Source organism: Dendrobates tinctorius, unplaced genomic scaffold, assembly GCF_039654945.1.
Source record: "Dendrobates tinctorius isolate UK_male_01 unplaced genomic scaffold, ASM3965494v1 ptg000230l, whole genome shotgun sequence".
Lineage (NCBI taxonomy): Eukaryota > Metazoa > Chordata > Amphibia > Anura > Dendrobatidae > Dendrobates > Dendrobates tinctorius.
In genome coordinates, this window is record NW_027361897.1 from 12,537,321 (window position 1) to 12,556,357 (window position 19,037).

General features: G+C 45.9%; 1 protein-coding gene across 6 annotated transcripts in view; it reads right to left on the minus strand.

The window, feature by feature from the left end:
* CEP55 (centrosomal protein 55) overlaps positions 1–3,667 on the minus strand; it is a 62,835-nt gene extending 59,168 nt beyond the window's left edge. For 3 of the 6 annotated variants that reach the window (XM_073555841.1, XM_073555838.1, XM_073555837.1), the window contains exon 1: positions 3,400–3,667. In XM_073555841.1, the coding sequence (XP_073411942.1) occupies positions 3,400–3,652 (253 nt within the window). In that variant the 5' untranslated portion in view covers positions 3,653–3,667. Of the gene's footprint in view, positions 1–1,843; positions 1,980–3,221; positions 3,298–3,399 lie in introns of those variants that run through there. The other 3 variants (XM_073555839.1, XM_073555840.1, XM_073555842.1) reach the window with 3 other exon arrangements.
* Between the last annotated feature and the right edge of the window lie 15,370 nt (positions 3,668–19,037).

Sequence of the window (19,037 nt, forward strand, 5' to 3'; positions counted from 1 at the left end):
TTGCTAGCGATATCGCCATGTCTGATACTTACCTCCGACCGCTCCTCCACTGGTTATCGCTGATCGCGCGAGAACGTCCTGGACCGTTTCTCGTTGTCAGCTTCCTGCTGTGGAGACGAGCGACGCGTGAACACGGGCGGGAGGACGTCAGGATCGCCTCGTCTGACAGGTAAGTAGCGACCCCCGACCCCTGCGATGTCGCTGGTGAGATCTGCCTGTGTGGCAGCTCACTAGCGACCACTTAGGCCGGTTTCACACTAGCGCATTTTCAACGCGCGCACGGCCGGGGGTAGCTCCGCCCCCGATCCGGCTCTCTGCCCGGCGTGCCCGCCCCTTCCTTGTAGCGCCGCCTCCTAGCGGACAGCGGCGCCTGCGATCGGCGCACCCTATCTTTAGCATAGGGTGCGCCGATCGTGCGCAGGCCGTGCGCTAGTTGCGCTTTGACCTGCGCTGCGCACTTTTGACGGTGCGCCGTGCGCGCCAAAATCAAACTTTTCGGATTTTGGCGCGCACGGCGCACCGTCAAAAGTGCGCAGCGCAGGTCAAAGCGCAACTAGCGCACGGCCTGCGCACGATCGGCGCACCCTATGCTAAAGATAGGGTGCGCCGATCGCAGGCGCCGCTGTCCGCTAGGAGGCGGCGCTACAAGGAAGGGGCGGGCACGCCGGGCAGAGAGCCGGATCGGGGGCGGAGCTACCCCCGGTCGTGCGCGCGTTGAAAATGCGCTAGTGTGAAACCGGCCTTAGTGATGCACCAGCGATCCTGACCGCGTCATATCGCTGGTCGGGATCACTGGTGCATCGCCAATTGTGACAGTACCTTTAGTAATGGAAAGGTGTCTATCAGACACCCCCATTACTAACCCAGTAAGTAAAAAGAAAAAAAAAAAAAGACAGAAAAAAAAAAATCTTTATTTAAAAACACAAAAAAAAAAAACAACTCAACAATTTAACTATTTATTAAATGAAAACAAAAACCATACAAGCCCGCCAAGTCCTAAGACATTCCTCGTCTTCCAGCGTATGGAGCCCCGTTTAGAGAACAGGCCTCCATAGACCGCAGCAGCATCCACTGCTCATCATTCCGGCTCTCATGCTGTACTCTGCATGACCTAGTGGAGTACAGCGTTGAGACATGGCAGTGGCTGCTGCTCCAGTCTATGGAGCCCGTTCCAACCCGTACGCTGACTTTAAGCCCACAATACACAGCTGAAATCAACCCCACAATCCCATTACCCCAAATCCCATCGAACCAGGGCAGTCGGGAAGAGCCGAGGCAAAGCACCAGAAATGGCACATCTAATGAATGAACCCATTTCTGGGGCAGCTGAGGGGGGACCACATGTAATTTTTTTTAGGGTCTCCCCAATTTTAATAACCAGCAAAGGCAAAGCAGACAGCTGGAGATATTAATAGGCTGGGAAGGTCCATAGATATTGGCGCATTCCCAGCATAATAAGACCAGCTCACATCTGTCTCCTTTGGATGGTTATTAAAAATAGAGAGGAACACACGTAGTTTTTTTTATTTAAATTATTAATTTTACACTGTCAAGCCACATCACGTGGTGTACAGGCCAATTACAGCTATGCCATTACTTGGTATGGCTGTGATGGCTCCGGAAGTGCCCACAGCCTTAAAGCTAGTTGAATGGCTGAGCTGCAGCCTTTCAACAAGCTTTATTAGACTGCCGAAACGGAACAGTAACACGGACGTAGAGTAACAAGGTGTCCAGTATGAACCCCGAACTTAACAATTCAAGTCTGCTCATCCCTAGTCAGGATTAATGGTGTCCTCAATGCTGAAAAATACAGGCAGATACTTATCCATCAGGTAATACCAACAGGGAGGAGTCTGGTTCAAAATTAATTCTTCAGCAGGACATACAGCCCATGTCAATAAGAACTATCTTCAGTGTAAAGAAGAACAGCGAGTCCTAGAAGTGGCCCCAACAGAGCTCTGATATCAACCTCATCCAGCCTGTGTGGGATCACATGAGGAGACAAGGACAAGAAGGATAAGTGCAAGCGACATCCACAAAAGCTCTCCAGCATGTTTAAAACAAACTCCCTGACGAGTTCCTGCAAAAAACTGTGTGCAAGTAACAAGGAAAACTTGTTTTGTTTTGACTAGCAAAATGTTATCACACCCACGTACTGATGTGATTTAGATTTCACTTTTTATCAAACTATTAATACATCTGTTTTAATAACATTACTTTGCAGCTTTTACACGTAGCCAAAATTTTTTGCACTACTGTATATAAAGATTTGAATCACTCCACTTTTCCTAGATCAAAAGTTGAGAAAAAAAGATAAAAAAAACAAATATTGGCTCAAAGCATCTGTGAGGCTATGTGCCCACGCTGCGCTTAAGCAGAATCGCACACCCTGTTCCCATGAAAACGCATGCGGTTTTTGACGCAATTTTTTAAGCGTTTGTCAAGCTTTTTCACAAGCGTTTTCCCATACGTTTTTGGCAATACAATTGAAGGTATGCGGAATCGCACGCGATTCCGCAAAATTAATGACTATGCTGCGTGTTTTTACCGCTAAGCGATTCCGCAGCGGTAAAAAACGCACCATTGGCACAACATGTGCGGAATCAATTAGGATTGCATGGAATGCTTTACTTAAGCGTTTCCGCTGCAGAATCGCGCATTTAAAATCGCTGCGGAAACGCTTAAAAAAACGCAACGTGGGCACACAGCCTGAAAGTCTAATTCATGGAAATATAACATTAATTACCCACATGGTTACCACTGTAAAGAGGAGGAAATAAAATCTAAAAACGCCAGCATGTGCGGGGTATTTGTTCTAGAGGTCACATTTCATGCAATTAAAAGTGATCAAAAGATTGTATGTTCCCCAAAACGGTACAGTGAAGAGTGTCAGCTGTCTGCACAAAAAGCACACGAGCGCCAATGGAAAAATGATAAAAAAAAAAAAAAGTTGCACCCTTTACAAGTTTGGTATCGCCATAACAGTACTGTCTGGGAGAATCATCGCCATAACAGTACTGTCTGGGAGAATCATGTTGCCGGGTTAGTTTTACTATAAAAACAAAGAACCTAAAATATATTTTTAATACTTAAAAAAAAAACATTTGGACGTGCAAAGGGGGGAAAAAATATATATATACAAAGAAAGAAAAAGAGGGGAAAAAAAGGAGAAAAAGAAAAAAAAAAGAGAAAGAATAAGAGAAATGAAAAATGGCAGTAACTTAGGGATAAGCAGTCTGTCTGTGCCTGTCTCTCTCGGCAGCTGTACCGCCCACTGCACATAATGCCGGCACACGCCCCAGGAGCAGCAGCCCGAACACTACCAGACACGACCCCCGGCCACACTGTGGCTCCAGCCCCGCTGCCTCACACAGGGAAGAACCGGACCCCGGTACCGACCTGACACCGAGCAGCGGAGACACCTGCAGCCGGGAAACCCCGCATCACAACAACAACACTCACTTCCGGACGATTTGAAAAACGCGCTGTACGCGGTGACGTCATCGGAGCAGGCAGCCTCCACGCACACAGACGCTTGCCGGCAGTGACAGGACGGGCTGCGGAGAGGGACAGTTGCAGACGTTTGCGTTCTCTGCTGTGAACGGACTGCACGTTGCGCTGTGTTGTACAGAGACTCAGGAGCATTTATCATCTGAGGTTTTATGTTATTAGGAAAATAACGAGTCTTCTAGATGCCCATGGGGAGCAGCTTGTTCCTCTATCAGTGTCCTCAGGTGACCCAGGAACATGTGAAGAAATCATAAGTCATTGAGGAATAGGAAAACGCAATTCATTCAGGAGACGTCAATGCAAGGCTGGTGTCAGCTCATGGCGAACCAGGGCCCCACTGCATCAGGGTTCCACTGGATCAGTGGTCCTCTGCTTATAGTGATCCACTGCATCTGGGGTCCACTGTGTTTAGTGACCGACTGCATGTGTCGTCTACTGCATATACTGAGTGTGTATAGCAAGATACTGCAACTGGGGTACAATGTAAATATAGTGCGCTTCTGTATCTGGGGTCCACTGTGTATAGCGATTGACTGCATGTGTCGTCTACTGCATATACTGATCCACTGTGTATAGTTATAGTAAGCCACTGCATCTGGGGTCCACTGTATACTGATCCACTGTGTATAGTTATAGTAAGCCACTGCATCTGGGGTCCACTGTATACTGATCCACTGTGTATAGTTATAGTAAGCCACTGCATCTGGGGTCCACTGTATACTGATCCACTGTGTATAGTTATAGTAAGCCACTGCATCTGGGGTCCACTGTATACTGATCCACTGTGTATAGTTATAGTAAGCCACTGCATCTGGGGTCCACTGTATACTGATCCACTGTGTATAGTTATAGTAAGCCACTGCATCTGGGGTCCACTGTGTATACTGATCCACTGTGTATAGTTATAGTAAGCCACTGCATCTGGGGTCCACTGTATACTGATCCACTGTGTATAGTTATAGTAAGCCACTGCATCTGGGGTCCACTGTATACTGATCCACTGTGTATAGTTATAGTAAGCCACTGCATCTGGGGTCCACTGTATACTGATCCACTGTGTATAGTTATAGTAAGCCACTGCATCTGGGGTCCACTGTATACTGATCCACTGTGTATAGTTATAGTAAGCCACTGCATCTGGGGTCCACTGTGTATACTGATCCACTGTGTATAGTTATAGTAAGCCACTGCATCTGGGGTCCACTGTATACTGATCCACTGTGTATAGTTATAGTAAGCCACTGCATCTGGGGTCCACTGTATACTGATCCACTGTGTATAGTTATAGTAAGCCACTGCATCTGGGGTCCACTGTGTATACTGATCCACTGTGTATAGTTATAGTAAGCCACTGCATCTGGGGTCCACTGTATACTGATCCACTGTGTATAGTTATAGTAAGCCACTGCATCTGGGGTCCACTGTATACTGATCCACTGTGTATAGTTATAGTAAGCCACTGCATCTGGGGTCCACTGTATACTGATCCACTGTGTATAGTTATAGTAAGCCACTGCATCTGGGGTCCACTGTGTATACTGATCCACTGTGTATAGTTATAGTAAGCCACTGCATCTGGGGTCCACTGTGTATACTGATCCACTGTGTATAGTTATAGTAAGCCACTGCATCTGGGGTCCACTGTATACTGATCCACTGTGTATAGTTATAGTAAGCCACTGCATCTGGGGTCCACTGTGTATACTGATCCACTGTGTATAGTTATAGTAAGCCACTGCATCTGGGGTCCACTGTGTATACTGATCCACTGTGTATAAGCCACTGCATCTGGAATCCAGTGCGTATTATGACCACTGCATCTGGGGTCCACTGTGTATAGTGATCCACTGTATCTGGTGTCCACTGCGCATAGTGAGCCACTGCATGTGTGGTCTACTGCATATACCGAGTTACTGTGTATAGCAAGATACTGCAACTGTTGTACACTATGTATAGTGAGCTTCTGTATGTGTGGTCTACTGCATATACTAATCCACTGTGTATAGTTATAGTAAGCCACAGCATCTGGGGTCCACTGTGAATACTGATCCACTGTGTATAGTAAGCCACTGCTTCTAGAGTTGAATTCTTATAGTGATCCACTGAATCTGGCATTTATTGCATCTTGGGATCCACTGAGTCTGAAGGTCCAATGGATCTGGGGTCCATTGTGTATAGTAAGACACTGCATCTGGAGTCCACTGCATATAGTAAGCCACTGCATCTAGGGGTCACTGTGTATAGTGAGCCAAGGCATCTGTGATCCACTGCATCTGAGGTCCACTGTGTATAGTGAGCCACTGCTTCTGGGGTCCACTGTATGTAGTGATTGACTGCATCTGGGGTCCACTGTGTATCCACTACGTTTGAGGTCCACTCTGTATACTGAGCCGGTGCATCTAGGGTTCACTGTGCATCGTGAGCCACTGCAGCTGGGGTCCACAATGTACAGTAAGCCAGTGCATCTGGGTCCGCTGCATATGGTGATCCACTGAATCTGAGGTCCACTGCGTATGAAGGTCCTTACATTTCTATGGGCACTGTGGTTAGGATCCAGGTAGAAGTTATGAATAAATGCTTCTACCGGTGGGCTGAAAGAAGAGATTGTAAGCAAGAAAAATCACTAAACTAAATTTTGATCAGTATTGAGGTCTGAGAATGAAAGGAGTATTCTAGTTACAACCTCCACGGACCCCAGTACAGCTGCCGCTGTTGCATATGCAGTATCCTGTCCACCCTGCTTAGGTAATGGGCACTATATGAAGGGGTGATACATAACATTAGAGGGCGGCAGACAGAGACAGGTAAGTACCAGGTCTGAAGTGTAGCGGGATAAGATGGGATTGTTCATTAAAGGGATTGTCCGGCCTTAGGCTACAAGTCTGCAGTCACTCTATGTGAATTCAGACTTGTGAATCCTTATATCTCACACAATGAAGATTCTCTGGGAGTGGGCGGTCATGTGACTGCATGTTACATTCCGACTAGACTACACTTGCATTGAGCGAGTCCGCACATGTCTAGTCGGCATGTGACTGTATGTATTCAATCACATACTTGCAGTCATGTGCTGCCACTCCCAGCACTGGAAAATCCTCATAGTACGCACGATGTGAGGATTTACATTTCTCTAGTCACATCTGAGTATGATGTACAGTGGTGATGAAGCAGAAGCATAGACCAGCAAATGTTCGCGAACTGCTAAATGTCTCAGATTTCCCAGGACTGTCCCGAATTTGCAGACACAAAGTCGGCAAGCTAGGGGCACTCTGAACAAAAGGTGAGTTTTATGTAAACCCTTCTCAAAAGAGGGTGTTCCAGCGTGGGTCAAGAACATTTCTGGAAGGGTAGGGGGCACTCCCTGGCTGGCATGGACTTAAAGAGAACCTGTCACCACCTCCAGGCGTTTTTAAGTAGAAGAGCCACCTTGTGCAGCTCTAATGCTGCATTCTGTTAAGGTGGCTCTTTTATTTAGCGTCCCTTCCCCGGTGAAAGGGACGCTAAGTAAAAGAGCCACCTTGACAGAATGCAGCATTAGAGCTGCACAAGGTGGCTCTTCTACTTAAAAACGCCTGGAGGGGGTGACAGGTTCCCTTTAAGGGTATGTGCACACGTTGCGGATTCTGCTGCGGATTTTTCCGCTCGGATTTTGCTAAATCCGCAGGTAAAATGACCTGCGTTTTACCTGCGGATTTTCTGCAGTTTTGTGCGGATTTAACTTGCGTTATTACACCTGCAGATTCCTATAATGGAAGAGGGGTAAAAGCGCTGTGTAATCTGCACAAAAAATTGACATGCTGCAGATTCAAAACCGTTGCGTTTCGGCACGTATTTTTCCGTAGAATGTGCACAGTGTTTTTTATTTTACATTGAATATAATGGTACTGTACACCGCAGGAGAATCTGCTGTGGATCCACAGCGTGTGCACAGACCTTAAAGGGAAAAGCCGGGACTTTAAAAAAAAATATGTGCCTAAGCACTAACAGGCATGTAGTTGCTAACAGAGGCAACTACCTGCCTGTTGTACCCGGCGCGGGTCATTGACTACTCCAGCCAGAGATTCAGCTCCCTACAGGTGTCATGCTGATTGACACTCGGCTTCCCCAATTAGGCAGTGTGAGTCTATCAATCAGCATGACACCAGTAGTCTTGCCCTGTCAACATGAAGAGAACATGCCGCTCTGCTGACGTGACGTCAGCAGAGGTCTGTGACTGCACTTTTTTTTTTTTAAGTCCCAGATATCCCCCTTTAAAGGGGTGACTCAATATCTAATATAATGTCTTCACATCCTGTTCCCTCCAGATGTGTCCGGATCCCAGAATTCCAAGCAGCGGAAGTTCACCGACCGCCATATTGGGACACCCAAGTGATGGGTGTCTCAATCTGAAAACTGCTGGTGGTGCCAGCCTCTTGCGCGGTACCACCAGCGGAAGACCGTCACACCACACACACTCTATGCACCACACACACACTCTATACACCGTATGCACCACACACAAAGACACACTGTATATGCCGTACCTACCACACACACTGTATACACCGTATGCAGCCTCTTGCGCGGTACCACCAGCGGAACACCTTCACGAACACGCTGCCGCCGGGATCAGCCGTATGATTCACTGACCGCAGCCATCTTTGTACAGGAGGAGCGCATGCACAATTTTAATGTGACCACCGCTATCTGTCTGCACAAAGATGGCGGCGGTCTGATTTACTGCGCCTGAGTGAATTCAGCGCAGGCGCAGTGAATCATTCGGCTGATCCCAGAGGCAGATGCGCGACGTGTCTACAGGCAGAGGAAGCCGGTCACATTAAAGGGGTTTTCTCACGAATGAAAGTTTATTTTAAAAATTGTCTGTGTCTGACCGTACGGAGCATACCACATCTCCTGGACAGGGGAGGAAGCAAAAGACCATACTGACATTACAGCAGGAGATCACAGAGGATTCATTTTGTGAGGTAAAATATTTCACTGACTGTTTTTAAACAATATTTTACCTCACAAAATGTATCCTCTGCGATCTCCTGCTGTAATGTCAGTATTGTCTTTTGCTTCCTCCCCTGCCCAGGAGATGTGGTATGTTCTGTACATGGTCAGACACAGGAAAGAGGACACACAGGGGGGAGACAGCTCAAACAAGAGAACACATGAAGGAAGATGACAGCACAGTGCTGGAGAGAGAGAGCAGACAAGGGGGATAGCACATGCGGTAGATAGGTCAAAGAAAACATGACATAAGAGGAGAAGACGGCAGATGGGGGAGAGAGAAAGAGCACAGGGAGGAGACAGCTCAAACGGGACAGCACATGAGGGGAGAGCACAGGAAGGAGAGAGACAGCAGTTGAGGGGGATAGCACATGGGGTAGACAGGTCAAAGAAGAGAGCACAGACGGGAGAAGTCAGAACATGGGGAAAGAGAGAGTGGATAGGTGGGTGAGCACATGGGGGAGGAGAGATTCTCAAAGCTGCAAAGCCTGCCCCCATCGTGACATTACCGCCCTCCCGATGCCATAACATCAGGGCTCCATCTAGTGTTAAATAATTAAACATTCAAAGTGCTTATAAAGACATGCAACTTTGAAATTTTCTTATTAAATATCTTAAAAACATCTCACAGAACAGGACGAAAATTCAAAAACTATCACAGAAAATAAACCAGCCATACCAACATCAGGTCAGATTACCAATGCACTAGCAGGATGCAGCGGAACCCCATGATAAAGGCGGGGGCAGCACAGGTGCAAAATACTGATACAAACAGCCACTCACAGCAGCCACATTCTGCTAGTTCATTGGTCATCTGACCTGGAATTGGTAAGGTTGGTCTCTTTTCTTTTATGATTTATTAAATATCTTCTCCGTTCTGAAGAACAAAGAGATTTTGAAATAATAGAAATTATAGCCAGCTCACCCAGTCTGTCATCTTTAGGAGATCCACTTGCTGAAAGGGAAGCCACATGGAGTTGAAATGGGAGAGACACACCCATGATGCAATAGCCACAGGAAACAACAAATAATTCCAGCGGATTCTTCCTACTTGGCAATTAAAATCGATTTTTTTTATTTCATCTTTAAAAAATATTCCATCTAGCAGAAATCCTTGTTATACACAGGGGGGGATAAAAAAAAAGGGCACACTGCTGCTTTGTGCGTGCAGACAACGCGTTTCGACCTTCTTAGGTCTTCTAGGTCTTAAGTGTGAGCAGTGTCCAAGACAGTAATATACCCTGCTCCCAGGAACTCAGTCCAATTATCAACACTGAGCTTGTGAAAGACTGAACCTGTATTGCTCCAGAGCAGGCAGCTCCCCGCAAATGTATGGACTGTGTTACAGCATTTTTTGTTGTTATTCTTTTCCTGTTTTGCCTGAAGGGCTGTGTTTTACTTTTCCCTTAATGTTGGTTTATACCGCTATATAATAACCAACAGAAGATTTAAAGAGACAGTGTTCCTGTTTTCTACCTCGGTGTACCACTGAGTGAGTTGAACTGATGCAAAAGGAAGGGGTTAGCATAGCAAAATCCAAAGTAAAGCCAAAATTAGATTAAATAAGGTACTAGAATGTAGTATTGGGGTATATGAGAGGCCAAAACTTCATATATTATTCACATATGTATGGGAAAAGTTCCGGATAGTCTATATATATAAGTGACCCCTGTGTCTGCCCTTACACGACAACAGAAGCTGGCACCCTGATAAGTGCAACAGGGCCCCACATCTCAAAATAAGCTGACCATATTATCTTAGCTCACACTAAATCACTAAATAGTAGTAAATGGCCAGAATAAGCTAAAAAAAATATGAAAAACTATGTGAGTGAACATACTATAGACAAAAATGCCCCAAGTGCAAATAGTAAACATATCTATAGTAGGGAGGACTCACAGATAATGAGAACGTACCCCAAAATAATGCATTTATTAGTTGTCCTATACATCTTTTAGCTCACGAGTAGTGGACAAACCCTTCAACAAATCTGATGTTCAAGCTTCCAGACATTAAATGACCTTCAACTATTTGGGCCACTAGGTGGCATCTGTACTATTTTCTAATGGGCTACATGCGTAAGGCCTGTTTCACACATCCGTTTGTCACCATCAGTCAAAATGCGCCGATTTGCAAAAAAAACGGATCCGCTATTTATCTTGGCGGATCCATTTTTTTCCCCATTGACTTTCATTATCGGCGGATTTTGACTATCGTCCGTTGCATCCGTATTTCTGCGTATCCACCAAAATTTTGGCGTCGCTGAGATCACCAAACGGACAATGCAACGTTTTTTTGTTGTCCGGATCCGTATTTTCCTCTTTTGCTACATGTTTAACCCTAAATCCAATCTGGCTGCTGGATAAAAAATCTCTCTCTCTCTCTCCTCCACTCACCGCCTCATCGCCCGAGATCTCGCCTCATCGCCCGAGATCTCGCCTCCACTCACCGCAACATCGCCTGAGATCTCGCCTCCTCTGACCACTACATCGCTGATAGTCATTTTTTCTTTTCAGCCGCGGTTCCTTTAAAATTCCGAAATCGGCGGATCCTGGCGCACCAACGGTCCGGTGGCGCCCGTTGGTGTTTCATCGCCCACGGATCCGTTATCCGCCATTTTAGCGGCTGCCAACGCACAGGAAAAATGTAAGTGTGAAACAGGCCTAACAACGCAGATGCTTAGGAAAAAAAACTCCAGGAATTTCTGCTAAAAAAAAGAATTAAAATCCATTTTTTTAAGCATTTATAAAATCATCTGAATATGCAGATACCAGAGCCTAGAAGTTAAAAGTCAAAATACTTGTTCACTATTATTGTTTTGCAAATTTTTTGATGCCAGAAAACTTTTCTAACTGGATGGTAAATCCCATTATGCTTTTTAGAGATATAAGTGCTAAGTGTAATAATGTAGGTCTGTTGTTTTTAGTGTTATCATTTTCTAAACAGAATTTCCTTAAAGGGGTTGTCCAAGCTTGGGGTTCAAGTCTGATGATCCTCACAACGCGCACACCATCAGGATTCTTTAGTGCTGGCAGCAGGCGGGCGTATGTGATTTGCATACATGCGATCACATGCTAACTAGACATGCACAACCTCACTCATTGCAAGCGAATTAAGCGAGGCTGGACACCTCTAGTTGGAATGTGGCTGGAAGTAGGCAAATTTCATACGGTCATATGAGTGCAGACAACAGAGAATCCTGACAGCGTTCAGTGGTCGCACTGTGAGGATTCACCAATCAGCAGTCACCTGTGATTGCAGACTTTTACTCCAAGCCTGGACAACCCCTGTAATCAACTTCCTAAAGGCATAAATAATAATAATCATAATAATAATCTTTATTTATATAGCTCCAACATATTCCGCAGCGCTTTACAGTTTAACAGTTTCAAAACACACGTCATAAGTAACAACGTTAACAATACAATAATTAAAGCAAAATAAGACGACCCTGCTCGTGAGAGCTTACAATCTACAATGAGGTGGGGGAGATACAGAGTACAGGTGTGTATTTACAACGGTGTATTTACAATGATGGTCCAGCCATCTTGAGGGAGTGAGGGATGGATGGAGATAGTGAATGGGCTACACACGCACACTTACACATAGAATAACTTTAATTAGTGAGCATGATAGGCCACTCTGAACAAATGAGTTTTGAGGGAGCGCCTGAAACTATGTGGATAGTCCTGATTTCTTGGTGTAGAGCATTCCAGAGGATTGGCGCAGCGCGGGAGAAGTCTTGGAGTCGGGAGTGGGTGGTACGGATTAGTGCAGAGGTTAGTTGAAAGTCGTTTGCAGAGCGCAGCGGTCGGTTAGGCCGATGGACAGAAATGAGGGAGGAGATGTAGGGGGGTGCTGCACTGTGGAGACCTTTGTGGGTGAGAACACGTATTTTGAATTGGATCCTATAATGAATGGGCAGCCAATGTAAGGACTGGCGAAGAGCGGACGTGTCCGAGTACCGATTAGTCAGATAGATGATCCTGACTGCTGCATTAAGTATGGACTGGAGAGGGGATAGTCGAGTGACGGGGAGGCCAATTAATAGAGCGTTACAGTAATCCAGGCGGGAGTGGATCAATGCTACAGTGAGGGTTTTTGTTGTTTCCATGGTGAGAAAAGGGCGGATTCTAGAAATGTTCTTTAGGTGTAAGTGGCAAGAGGGGGTGTTATGAATGAGTCACCGAAGGAGGAAAAAACAAAAATACAAGCTAAGTCCAGAAAACCGGAGAGGTTGGTAGCTATCGGATTGCAGACCCCTGATCCTATCCACTACAACTAACAGTAGCCATGGGGGGTTCCTACGATGCCCTAGACCCCTCGATCACAGCTGGAGAACTAAATAGGCCTAAAGAAAGAAAGGGGAAATCTAAACTGCCCCAGAGCAGACCCCCAAAGCAATAGGCAGCCCCCAACATATAATGACGGTGAAGCAAGATGAAAATACTAACACATAGAAAGATAGGTTGAGCAAACGATGGGGCCCAAGCTAACTAAAAAGGACAGGATAGAAAAGCTGCTGTCTGCAATCCGTAAAAAACCCTACCAAAAAATGTCCCAACCGTCTGATAGGAAAAACAGGCCCTGAAGTCGCTAGGACTTCAAAATGACTATATCAGCACTCAGGTAAATTCTGAAGACAGAGCAAAGAGACAAACTAATCAGAGACAAAAATGGAACTCAGCACACCCCTGGCCGGGGATGGCTGAACTCCAAAAAACAAGGTAAACAAAACTAATAAGTTCAATAGCAGAGCAAAAACTTATCTTTGGGAAGCAGGAATCAGACTGGTCTCCAAGAATCCAGCAGAGAAATCACCAGCGACTCAGAAGGGCGTCGGCTGCCTTATATCCAGTCAGCAGTTCCTGTTACCCAGTCATCATCTACCAGACCAGGTGTTTGGTAATCAGCCTCACTACCTTCCTTCACCAGAAGAGGGAGTTCATCAGACATTGACGGTGAAGGGGAAAATGAACTCACAACAGTACCTCCCCCTTGAGGAGGGGTCACCGAACCCTCATCCACGCCACCAGGGCGAACAGGATGGGCCCGATGAAAGGCACGAACCAATCTTTCAGCATGAATATCGGATGCAGGGACCCAAGAATTATCCTCCTGGCCATAACCCTTCCATTTAACCAAATACTGGAGTCTCCGTCCGTGTAGCCAGGCGAGAATCCAGTATCTTCTCAACCTCATATTCCACATTACCTTCAACCAATACCGGGTCAGGAGGTGCCACCACAGGAACTACTGGCTCAACAAACCTCTTTAACAGAGACTTATGAAACATGTTATGGATCTTAAATGTAACAGGAAGAGCCAATCGAAAAGAGACTGGATTAAGAATCTCCAAAATCTTGTAAGGTCCAATAAATCTAGGTTTAAACTTTGGAGAAGCCACCTTCATAGCGATATTCTTTGATGACTTCCAACCCATATCACCCACCTTAAACTGGGGACCAATGGTCCTATGCCGGTTGGAAAACCGCTGGGCCTTTTCCTGGGAGAGAGACAACTTATCCACCACTTGGTCCCAGATCTGGTGCATTCTCTCCACCACAGTGTCAACACCTGGGCAGGCAGAAGGCTCCACCTGTCCTGAAGAGAATCGAGGATGAAACGCAAAGTTACAAAAAAAAGGTGACATCAAAGTGGCAGAACTAGCTCTATTATTTAAAGCAAATTCTGCCAAGGGCAAAAATGAAACCCAATCATCCTGATCAGCAGAAATAAAACATCTCAAATACGACTCCAAAGTCTGGTTTGTTCTCTCCGTCTGCACATTGGTCTGAGGGTGAAACGCAGAGGAGAAGGACAACTGAATTCCCAGCTTGGAACAGAAAGTCCTCCAAAATCTAGACACAAACTGAACTCCTCTGTCAGATACAATGTTCTCAGGAATCCCGTGCAAGCGAACCACCTGTTGCAAAAACAAGGGCACCAACTCTGAGGAAGATGGCAACTTAGGGAGTGGTACAAGATGGACCATCTTATAGAATCTATCACAAATCACCCAAATAACAGTCATTCTCTGAGAGACAGGCATATCAGAGATAAAATCCATTGAAATATGGGTCCATGGCCTCCTGGGCACCGGCAAAGGCATCAACAACCCACTAGAGCGAGAACAAGGTTTAGACCGAGAGCAAGTCCCACAGGACTGAACAAAATTCCTGACATCACGAGACAAGGCGGGCCACCAAAAAGACCGACTCACCAAATCTCTAGTACCAAAAATACCTGGATGACCAGCCAATGCAGAGCAATGAACTTCAGACATCACTCTCTTCCTCCACTGGTCAGGAACATACAATTTTCCAATGGGACAACGCTCAGGTTTGTCCTCCTGAAACTCTTCCAGAGCATGTCTCAAATCGGGCGAGATGGCAGAAAGAACTACCCCCTCACCTAAGATGGTAGCAGGCTTGGTCACAACAGGAGAATCAGCAAAGAAACTCCTAGAGAGAGCGTCTGCCTTGACATTCTTAGTGCCCGGAAGAAAAGAGACCACAAAATCAAAATGTGTGGAAAAACAAGGCCCACCTAGCCTGTCTAGGACTCAAGCGTTTGGCCGACTCCAGGTAAATCAAATTCTTGTGGTCAGTAAGGATCACGACTTGATGTTTAGCTCCCTCCAACCAATGTCTCCACTCCTCAAATGCCCATTTCATGGCTAACATTTCCCGATTCCCCACATCATAGTTACGTTCGGATGGGGAGAACTTTCAGGAAAAGAAAGCACAGGGATTCATTTTAGATGTTACAGGATCTTTTTGGGACAAAACAGCTCCTGCACCAATCTCAGAAGCGTCCACCTCTACCTGAAACGGGAGTGAGACATCAGGTTGCCGCAAAACCGGAGCAGAAGTGAACCTTCGCTTCAGCTCCTGAAAGGAAGAAACAGCCTCCGGAGACCAATTCAGCACATCAGCACCCTTCTTAGTCAAATCAGTCAATGGTTTGGCAATACCAGAAAAATTAGCTATAAATTTCCGATAAAAATTAGCAAAACCCAAAAACTTCTGGAGGGCCTTCAAAGAAGTGGGCTGAACCCAATCATAAATGGCCTGTACCTTGACCGGGTCCATTTCAATAGTTGACGGAGACAAAATAAATCCCAAAAATGAAATCCTCTGTACACCAAAAAGGCATTTCGATCCCTTGACATACAGGGAATTCTCCCTCAAAATCCGGAACACAGTCCGAACATGTTCCACATGAGAGTCCCAATCCTTGGAAAAGATCAAAATATCATCCAGATAGATGATCAAAAATTTATCCACCAAGTCTCGGAAAATATCATTCATGACGCACTGGAAGACAGAAAGGGCATTAGTGAGCCCAAAAGGCATCACCAGGTACTCAAAATGTCCCTCCGGAGTATTAAACGCCGTATTCCATTCATCCCCATGCTTAATGCTTATAAGATTATACGCCCCCCTGAGGTCAAGCTTTGTAAACCAGCAAGCACCTTTAACTCTGGAGAATAGATCAGAAATCAGGGGTAACGGATACTGATATTTAACAGTAATTTTGTTGAGGGAACGATAGTCAATACAAGGCCTTAATGACCCATCCTTCTTAGCCACAAAAAAAACCCCAGCACCTAAGGATGAAGAGGATGGTCTAATATGACCCTTCTCCAATGACTCCTTAATATAGGATCGCATAGCCTCGTGCTCGGGTACAGATAAATTGAAAAGTCGACCCTTGGGAAATTTACACCCAGGGCTCAGCTCAATTGCACAGTCATAACTCCTATTAGGAGGCAAACACGCAGACTCATTCTCACTAAATACATCATAAAAATCAGCCAAATAGTCAGGAACATCATGCGACTGGGGAGAGGTGGAGAAAACAGTAGCATCACTAAGGGCACACCGACAACCCCAACTCACCACAGACACAGATTTCCAATCCAAAACTGGATTATGGATTTGCAACCAGGGAAACCCCAGAACAATGGTATCATGCAAATTATGCAACACCAAAAATCTGCAATTCTCTTGATGGTCTGGGGCGACCCGCATTACCACCTGGGTCCAAAACTGAGGTTTATTCTTTGCCAAAGGAGTAGCATCAATACCCCTCAAAGGGATAGGCGTCCGCAGAGGTGTCATAGGAAATCCACAACGTTTAGCAAAATCCAAGTCCATCAGGTTCAGAGCTGCTCCCGAATCCACAAAAGCCTTAGCAGAAAATGTGGACAGGGAGCAGATCAGAGTAATTGCCAGAAGAAACTTAGGTTGAACACCACCCACAGCAAATGTATGTGTGCAAAACGTTTCTCTCGTTTAGGGCAGACAGAAATGATATGCGAGGCATCACCACAGAAGAAACACAGCTTATTACGCCTTCTGAACTCCTGACGCTGCGCCCCAGACAAAACTATCACATTGCATAGGTTCAGACATTTGTTCAACAGGTGGCAACACTTCTCGTGCGGTTTTGCGTTCACGCAAACGCCGATCAACCTGAATGGCTAATGACATAGAATTGTCAAGACCAGAGGGAACAGGAAATCCCACCATAGTATCTTTTACGGTTTCTGACAAACCCTTCTGAAAGAGAGCTGCCAAGGCACCATCATTCCAGGTAGTAAGGACCGCCCACTTTCGGAATTTTTGACAGTACAACTCTGCAGAATCCTGGCTCAATGCCAACAGGGCCTTTTCAGCCTGATCAATAGCATTAGGTTCATCATACAACAACCCCAAGGCTTGAAAAAATGCGTTCACATTAGTAAGAATAGGATCATCAGGTTTCAAAGAAAACGCCCAATCCTGGGGATCGCCGCGCAGCAAAGAGATGACAATTTTAACCTGCTGCGCGGAGCTCCCCGACGAGTTAGGCTTCAAGGCAAAAAATAATTTACAATTCTTAAAATTCAAAAATTTAGACCGATCCCCAAAAAACACATCAGGAGTAGGGATCTTTGGTTCAGCAGCATGTGAATGAGCAAGATAGGCGCAAATTCCCCGCACTTTAGCAGTGAGCTGCTCCACACGATCAGACAATTGCTTCATCTCCATTGAGAAAGAAAGAAAAATTCCCCCTGCGGCCTCAGAGACATAGAGGAAAAAATATACACGAAAAAAAAAATCTATATATATTCTGACATTCTTTTTTCTTTTTTTTTTTTACAATCCTCTCCTGCTATTGAGTACCCTAGGATCTGCGGTATGGCTGGTGATTCTGTTATGAATGAGTCACCGAAGGAGGAAAAAACAAAAATACAAGCTAAGTCCAGAAAACCGGAGAGGTTGGTAGCTATCGGATTGCAGACCCCTGATCCTATCCACAACAACTAACAGTAGCCGTGGGGGGTTCCTACGATGCCCTAGACCCCTCGATCACAGCCGAACTAAATAGGCCTAAAGAAAGAGAGGGGAAATCTAAACTGCCCCAGAGCAGACCCCCAAAGCAATAGGCAGCCCCCAACATATAATGACGGTGAAGCAAGATGAAAACACTAACACAGATAGAAAGATAGTTTGAGCAAACGATGGGGCCCAAGCTAACTAAAAAGGACAGGATAGAAAATCTGCTGTCTGCAATCCGTAAAAAACCCTACCAAAAAATGTCCCAACCGTCTGATAGGAAAAACAGGCCCTGAAGTCGCTAGGACTTCAAAATGACTATATCAGCACTCAGGTAAATTCTGAAGACAGAGCAAAGAGACAAACTAATCAGAGACAAAAATGGAACTCAGCACACCCCCGGCCGGGGATGGCTGAACTCCAAAAAACAAGGTAAACAAAACAAAACTAATAAGTTCAATAGCAGAGCAAAAACTTATCTTTGGGAAGCAGGAATCAGACTGGTCTCCAAGAATCCAGCAGAGAAATCACCAGCGACTCAGAAGGGCGTCGGCTGCCTTATATCCAGTCAGAAGTTCCTGTTACCCAGTCATCATCTACCAGACCAGGTGTTTGGTAATCAGCCTCACTACCTTCCTTCACCAGAAGAGGGAGTTCATCAGACATCGACGGTGAAGGGGAAAATGAACTCACAAGGGGGCAAGAGATTGTATATGGGATGTGAAGGAGAGATTGGTGTCAAACATAACACCCAGACAGCACGCCTGCAGCCGGGGTGTTAATGTGGTACCACCCACGGAGAGGGAAATGTCAGGGAGGTTAGTAGATGGCGGGAGCAGAAGAAGTTCAGTTTTGGAGAGGTTGAGTTTCAGACAGAGAGCGGACATGATGTTGGAGACTGCGGACAGACAGTCACTGGCGTTCTGTAGTACAGCAGGGGTAAGGTCGGGGGAAGACGTATATAGTTGTGTGTCATCAGCATAAAGATCGTACTGAAAGCCAAATCTGCTGATGGTCTGCCCAATTGGGGCCGTGTAGAGAGAGAAAAGAAGGGGGCCAAGGACTGAGCCCTGAGGTACCCCGACAGCAAGAGGAAGAGGAGATGACGTGGAGCCAGCGAACAAAACACTGAAAGAGCGGTCAGAGAGATAGGAAGAGAACCAGGAGAGAGCAGTGTCCTTAATGCCTAGTGACTGGAGCCTAGAGAGT